Genomic DNA, 8147 nt, shown 5'->3' on the forward strand with positions numbered 1-8147 from the left:
TTATATGCAAAATTTAAAAAAAATGACCTGATGGTTTATCTGTTTACCGCACTCAAAGTTTGGTCTAATCTCTCATCCCCGCCGATTTACAATGGGTTATATAGGGAAAACGGTATCTGAACTTTAACAGACAGACGGTCGGAAGCCGGACATAAAGTGATCAGAAAAGCTCACTTGAGTTTTTAGCTGAGGTGAGCTATAAATTGCAAGAAATAGCTAATGTACAACGTACCTTGCATATGTACATGTAACATGACTAAAGACATGTACCACTGTTCTCAGCATTCCCGAGTCAGGAAAACAAAAATCTTCTTGATAACTTTGCAGCAGGATGTTACTCTTGGTTTACCAGATTTCGTAGGTTCAGATATCAAGGCATGTAATCCATCAATTCCATCTCTTTCAACTGCTAGTCTCAAGTGGAGAATTTCAAGTTTGAACGTGCAGCTTAAGTAGCTATTGCTTTGGAATTGGCCTTAGCATTAATGGCTTCTGAAAATGTTTCTAAATTTTTTTGTTCAAGTTGAAAGTCACTACAATATGAGCACGGAAAGCTGAATTGTTTAACCCTGGCTTCGTTAAGCTGACTCTTTTCCTCAATAAGCTAGAGAAGTGTTGAAGCATTATCATTGAAATTGTGAGCCATGAAACTCTGACCAGGTAGAAGTGCTTGTACAAGTGAAGTTTGGCTATAGGAACTAAGCCCTGGGTGAGTTTCTTTAAATAATCCAAAGTGTCCAAAAAACCACACACATGATTAGAGAATTCATTCCACATGTGTCGTGATTTTAGTGCGTTGTACAGAACATGACAGTCCAAACGTTTAATGTTGTGTCCAACAAACAATGGCTTCTCCGGAAAGGTGGACATGAATGAAATAAAGTCTTCCAAAGCATTGTGTGGAAGCTTATAATTAACTTCCTTACTCTGGAAGAACATTTTATTCCCTAACACGTGAATTTGCGTTTTATCTATTGCCTCCTTTGATATTGATTGGTTTGGAAAGACATGTGTTAAAGGTATTGTAATGTGTGGAGTGTGCAGCAATCTGGATTATATCAGCTGACCTACCTGTAAAGATGTTTATAATGTCATATCAATAGCAATGAATAATATACACTGAAAAGAAATTAAAACTGCTCATGCACCCTTGCACAAGCAATTTTTCAAATTTCAAAATATTCTCAAGATAAATACTTCACTCACTCAGTCCAGTTGTTTCCAGATCAAACACTACAACTGGAGCATTGGAAACAACATATAAATCAATGTTAGTTGTACATGTAATTGCAGAAATTTTCACATCAACATTCTGGTCTTCACAATCCATTCCTAAATAAATGTAATGTAACTCACAGACTTTTTACTTCCATTAGATGAATCAAATATCCAAATATTTATTTCAAAGTTTGCTCTGAGAATGCATGATGTCAACTTATTTAGAACTAGACATAGTTAAGATGGTAATACATTGTTTTACCTTGATTATTGACCTATAAAGTTGGTTCATATTATATCTCAAACTTGGTTTGAGAGATAATCTTCAGAAAAATGATATGATAGATATTATATAAGTGATCTACAATGGACAGATTGATGGACAGACATACTATAATCAATATAGATCACTCATAGAGTAATGCCCTAGTTAAACATTATGGTATGTATGGGTGTATATATTACCCATACACATACACACACACACACATTGCTAAAACTCTGAAATTGACACATAATGTGGAATCATTGCAATTCGTGGGGGTCAATTTTGGTGGATTGTTGGTTTTTTGCTTATTTGTGGAGATGTAATTTCGTGAATTCGTCAGTTTTCAGTTTCAGTAAGAAAGAATACTCTTTCTAAACTTTTTTTCGTTGAGGATGTAAATTCGTGGGGAAGGGCTAAATTATTTACTTACTGAAACAATCCGTCCTACGACTGTCGCAATCGTTTTAACTGGTAAAATTCATACCCGCACTAACGGAACTTCTAGGGCAGGCATGGGACATGCAATCAGCTTTGCTAGCCTTTGCAAGTCCTCTGGGACTTCTAGACCCCCGATCTCCTCAGAACTGTTTCCTTTGTGATAACTAGCCTCTCTGGGTCACTCATAACGATGGCATTGCTGATAAGAAGGCAGTGACCAACTACGCATTTTTTGAGATGTTCCTCATGGTTGAGCACCCCCTTAATGTTCATCGACTCGTCCGCTAAACCAACAATCCACATTTTGTTGTCTGGTTTTCTTTCATTCCTGTAGTGGAACACATCCGACACCCCGCAGACAACAACCTTTACTGGCTTGGCATAGGGAGCACTCCCATTCTTAACACTGTGCAACTTAAGAATTGAATGGAGGGTCAGCATCTATATCAATAAAGTGAAATAAAATATATAATTCGATTAAGTGAATGTCCTGTCAATTTAAGTTTTAAAAAATTGTGTATAAAAAACTGATATTCCCTTTTATAAAGTAAAGTTTTGCGGTTTTATTAGAGTCTTATTTGATCATTTTTCTTGTCCATTAGAAAATACAAGCTTATATTGCACTATTATTTTGAGCTATGATAATAAACACAGGCTTGTGATCAGAATAGTACGATTCCAGTGTTCCACTAAGTAATTTTTTTTCAGTTGCAATTTTAGTGTGCACATGATCTAATATAGTTCCATAATCAGCTGTTGGTTGGACAATTAGTTGTTTGAAAGAATAAGTTGTGCTGAAGAAGTTATTGAGAATAAAGATGTCCTGTATGTCAACATTAAAATCCCCCATTATTAATACAGGTTCTTTCAAATCAATACAAATGCTTAACTTTTTAAAGAAAAGTTTCAACTTTGATAAAGATGCTTCTATAGGGGGACAATAAATAAAACAAACATGTATTCTCGTATCTAAAAATGGTACGTTTCCAATGACTATTTCTATAATAGTATAAATGGTATACAGGTTTATCATGATAATATCTAGGTCAAATTTGATATTCGGTACGATTGAGCCATTTTCGACAGAGTTATGGCCCTTGGACGTAGAAAAATTCCAGTTATTTGCAGTTTCCGCTCATTTTTTTCGCAGAGGATAAACATATTAAAATGAAATTTAAGTATACAGGTTTATCATGATAATATCTAGGTCAAGTTCGATATTGGGTACCATCGAGCCATTTTCGACAGAGTACTGTGAAATCATTATATTTCGTGGTGGCTCAATTTTCGTGGAATTCGTAGGTACCTCTCATCCACGAATTATTATCCCCCACGAATTAATAAATTAGAGCTATAAAGTCATATTCCTCTTGAATTTCGTCCCCACGAACCAATCCACAAAAATTGGCTCCGACGAATTTTAATGATTCCACAGTAATGGTCCTTTGACTTAGAACAATTCCAGTTATATGCAGTTTCCGCTCATTTTATTCGTAGAGGATAATCATATTGAAATGAAATATGGTATACAGGTTTATCAGGATAATGTCTAGGTCAAGTATGATATTGGGTACAAACGAGCCATTTTCGACAGAGTAATGGCCCTTGGACGTAGAAAAATTCTAGTTATTTGCAGTTTCTGCTCATTTTCTACGCAGAGGATAAACATATCGAAATGAAATTTAGTATAATGGTTTATCATGATAATATCTAGGTAAAGTTCGCTATTGGGTATGATCGAGCCATTTTCGACAGAGTAATGGCCCTTGGACGTAGAAAATTCCAGTTATTTGCAGTTTCCGCTCATTTTCCTCGCATATTCAGTGATTTTTTTTTACATTTTTGATATAGGGCCTAGACCTTTACATTTTGGAAAAATCATCGACATTTTCACCATTTTGGGAAAAATTAATGATATTGTTTTTCAACCTTATTGAGTGCAAAATACAATACATACAAGAAATTAATAACCTTTCATAAATTTGCTATTAAAATAACACATTTTCATGATTCACCACATACAATTCTATATTTGTAATTATACCCCCGCTCCGAAGGAGAGGGGGTATACTGTTTTACCCTTGTGTGTCTGTCTGTCCGTCCGTCTGTCCGTCTGTCTGTCTGTCTGTCCGTCTGTCTGTCCGTCCGTAACAAAAATTTCTGTCGCATTTATCTCAGCAACTATTTATCGCAGATGCTTGAAATTTTAACACAGTGTTTGTTAAGGCATGCCATATCGTGGGATATATTTTTGTACCAATCGGACGCCAACTTCCTGTTAAATGACGACTTTGCTTATTTTTTAAGGAAAATTTTCAAACAAATTTTCGTCAAAGAATTCTCAGCAACTATTTATCGCAGATGCTTGAAATTTTAACACAGTGTTTGTTAAGGCATGCCATATCGTGGGATATATTTTTGTACCAATCGGACGCCAACTTCCTGTTAAATGACGACTTTGCTTATTTTTTAAGGAAAATTTTCAAACAAATTTTCGTCAAAGAATTCTCAGCAACTGTTTATAGCAGATGCTTGAAATTTTTACACAGTATTTGTATAGGCATGCCATATCGTGGGATATATTTTTGTACCAATCGGACGCCAACTTCCTGTTAAATGACGACTTTGCTTATTTTTTAACCAAAATTTTCAAACAAATTTTCGTCAAAGAATTCTCAGCAACTGTTTATCGCAGATGCTTGAAATTTTTACACAGTATTTGTATAGGCATGCCATATCGTGGGATATATTTTTGTACCAATCAGACGTCAACTTCCTGTTAAATGACGACTTTGCTTATTTTTTAAGGAAAATTTTCAAACAAATTTTCGTCAAAGATTTCTCAGCAAATATTTATTGCAGATGCTTGAAATTTTAACACACTATTTGTATAGGCATGCCATATCGTGGGATATATTTTTGTACCAATCGGCGTCAACTTCCTGTTAAATGACGACTTTGTTTATTTTTAGCCAAAATTTTCAAACATATTTCGTCAAAGATTTCTCAGCAAATATTTATTGCAGATGCTTGAAATTTTAACACACTATTTGTATAGGCATGCCATATCGTGGGATATATTTTTGTACCAATCGGCGTCAACTTCCTGTTAAATGACGACTTTGTTTATTTTTAGCCAAAATTTTCAAACAAATTTCCGTCAAAGATTTCTCAGCAACCATTTATCACAGATGCTTGAAATTTTAACACACTATTTGTATAGGCATGCCATATTGTGGGATATATTTTTGACTCAATCGGACGTCAAACTTCCTGTGAAATGATGACTTTGTTTATTTTTAGCCAAAATTTTCAAACAAATTTCCGTCAAAGATTTCTCAGCAGCTATTTATCGCAGATGCTTGAAATTTCAACACAGTGTTTGTTAAGGCATGCCATATCGTGGGATATATTTTTGTACCAATCGGATGCCAACTTCCTGTTAAATGACGACTTTGCTTATTTGTTAACCAAAATTTTCAAACAAATTTTCGTCAAAGAATTCTCAGCAACTGTTTATCGCAGATGCTTGAAATTTTTACACAGTATTTGTATAGGCATGCCATATCGAGGGATATATTTTTGTACCAATCGGACGCCAACTTCCTGTTAAATGACGACTTTGCTTATTTTGCATATTCACATCAGAGCGGGGGTATCACTAGTGAGCATTGGCTCACAGATATCTTGTTTTCTTTTTCTTAATCCTTCGAAGTTGTCAGCAAGTTTCTCTACATTTTCACTGCATAACCCTTGTTCCGGTGACAAATCCTCATTAAGGCAGCTGTGTTTTGTTCAGTGAGCCTATTTCTTTTTGTTGTGACAATATTTGACATGAGCGAAAATCCCCTTTCTACCAGAGCTGTTGATGATGGAATAATCAAAGCCAGGTAATAAAGATGATATATCAGAGGAAACAGTCTTTCAAGACAATATCCTGACAGAACGAACTCCTTATATATGCTTTGAAATGTTGTGCATCCTCTTCTCCTGAAAAAAAAGTATATTGCTGATATTTCTCATTGAAACCAAACACAAAAATGAAATATATATTTTGCAAATGAATAATAAATGATAATTCAATCCTAATTACATTTGAAAAATACTTTAAAAATAATTTAAAAATGTTTCCAATCATTTAATTTTGCTTTTTGCTTTTTTTTTTAAACGAAAAAAAAATTATATTAGATAATTGATTTAATAATCCATCAGCAATAAAAATTAAGCTTATGAATATTTGGATTTCAAAGATTTTGAGTGTGAATAAACATTAAATTCATTTACCGGTAAATACACATTAGTTTTTACCTTTATTTTCTTTGAGTCGAATTGATCAATATCTCCTCCAATACTAACTAAACATTGAAAAAAGAACTCAGAAAACATAACATTCCCTTCAGAACTCCTTTAGAAAAAAAAATAAGTTGAAAACAAATAAATGTTAAAAATCTTCTTTTAAAAAAAGTAGGTTAAAATCAAATAAATGTTAAAAACCTCAACTCAAGAGTAAAAAAAATATATCAAGTCAATGAAGAACAATAACTGCAGAGCATTGAAATTTACCTCAACATGAAATGGTGTCGCTTAAAATTTTCAAGCTCTGTCCTGAGGGCCACAGGGTCAAACTGTGCTCGAACCTGGACTCTGTGTCCCTGGAATGTGTCACCTTTTGCAGTTCCATAAAACTCAACTAATCTGTTTATGCTCTCCTGAAAAAAAACAACAAAGTTTAACAAAAAATTGAAACTATTTTTAAAGTATTTCTAAAATTAAAATCATGCTGTAAGACAGTAAAACCAATTTTATTATTTGGATTGGATTGGTTACAATGACAAATTAATGGCTATAATTGATTGTAATCCAATAGTTCCTGCACAGTGTCAGGTAAGTTTTGTGGATCCAGTATTCCAAATGATGGTAGGACAGAAGATCCCGTACAGAACGCATCCTCAATTTCCTGTATCAGATCAGTGGAATTCCTACAATAAAATATAATTATCAAATGTTATAAATCATTATAAAAATCCTAACCTGGTAATCATAGTAATTGCAAATAAAAGATTTTAATTAGGATTAAAAGAAAATACCTGTTTGTTCAAGGAAGGATTCTGGTGTCAATTCATGTGCTGCACCTCTCATTCTCCTTGCAAGGTTGGTTCTATCATCCACCTCTAAGAACAAATCACCACATTTCTGATACTCTGTGTCTTGTAACTGCTTTCTTTGATAGTTTTCAACCAGTAGATGAAGCAAGTCAATGGTTTCTTTGACGTGGGTTGGAAGCATTGTAAAGTTTATGTCTTTATGTTGAAGATAGAGAGAAAGCATATGTACCGACATCAGAAAATTTAACTAATTCATGTCATTGTGTCATAAAATCAAGTACTGTTCTTTCACTATCCCTTTATTTCTTATTAATAATATTTAATATTTATAAATTAATGAGAACAATGTTATGTACACTACAGTGTCTAGAATGGATTGCAATAAATATGAACTAATTAAATGTCAATGTCTATATGACAAAAGCAAAAATATGTTAACCACAAAGTCCATGGATGTTGAAGAAAGGCCACACTGTCCTTGCTCTGCTATGGAAGGTCGGGGGGTCCACCGAAATAGCAACACGCAAAAGGGGCATAACGGGCAAGACAGGGGCCTTGTGTTGATTACAAGTGCCAGAGATGTCCCATGCTTGATAAATGACATGTGGACGGGGATGACTCGAGACATGACTGTTTACCCAGTTTTCCGGTAATTGCTTCCTGGTATATACTCGTACTTGCTAACCTTGAGTACCCCCGGTGAGTCTCCTCTCCGTTGTAAGAAGGTGGAGGGGGTCCCAAGTATGGCGTACTACTTGTGAACCCCAATCATTAGCACATAGGATGCCAATTTCCCAACACATTTACACCGGCCCTCCGCCTCATTGACAGATGGGGGAAACGCACAGGCCAGACATGTCCCGAAAAGACCTCCCATTACGTCCCCCATGACCCGCCACGAACATTGATATAATGATCTCCATTACCCCCCCCCCCCCCCCCCCCCACCCACACACACACACACACACACAAACCAGAAAAGAAACAATTACATCCCCCCATGAGATGCGTTCTTTAACTCCAAAATTGTCTTGGGGGAATTTCCTGTCCGTGTTGGATAAAGATGTGAACAATCTCCCTGCCAAGTTTTTGATGTACAGTTCATTCCCTGTTCGTGA

The 8147-nt window shown here is 35.1% G+C and overlaps 1 protein-coding gene across 1 annotated transcript; it reads right to left on the bottom strand.

Annotated features, from left to right (window-relative positions):
- Positions 1-2047: 2047 nt before the first annotated feature.
- LOC136275805 (uncharacterized) lies at positions 2048-7913 on the bottom strand. Its single transcript, XM_066085822.1, has 5 exons — positions 6999-7913; positions 6769-6894; positions 6488-6628; positions 6233-6275; positions 2048-2365 (listed from the first exon to the last, which is right to left on the bottom strand). Exons 1-5 carry the CDS (start codon positions 7262-7264, stop codon positions 2048-2050), a joined length of 894 nt encoding a protein of 297 aa, XP_065941894.1. The 5' UTR covers positions 7265-7913.
- Positions 7914-8147: the final 234 nt, after the last annotated feature.

The sequence above is a fragment of the Magallana gigas genome, chromosome 1 (genome assembly GCF_963853765.1).
Source record: "Magallana gigas chromosome 1, xbMagGiga1.1, whole genome shotgun sequence".
In the NCBI taxonomy this organism is placed as follows: Eukaryota; Metazoa; Mollusca; class Bivalvia; order Ostreida; family Ostreidae; genus Magallana; species Magallana gigas.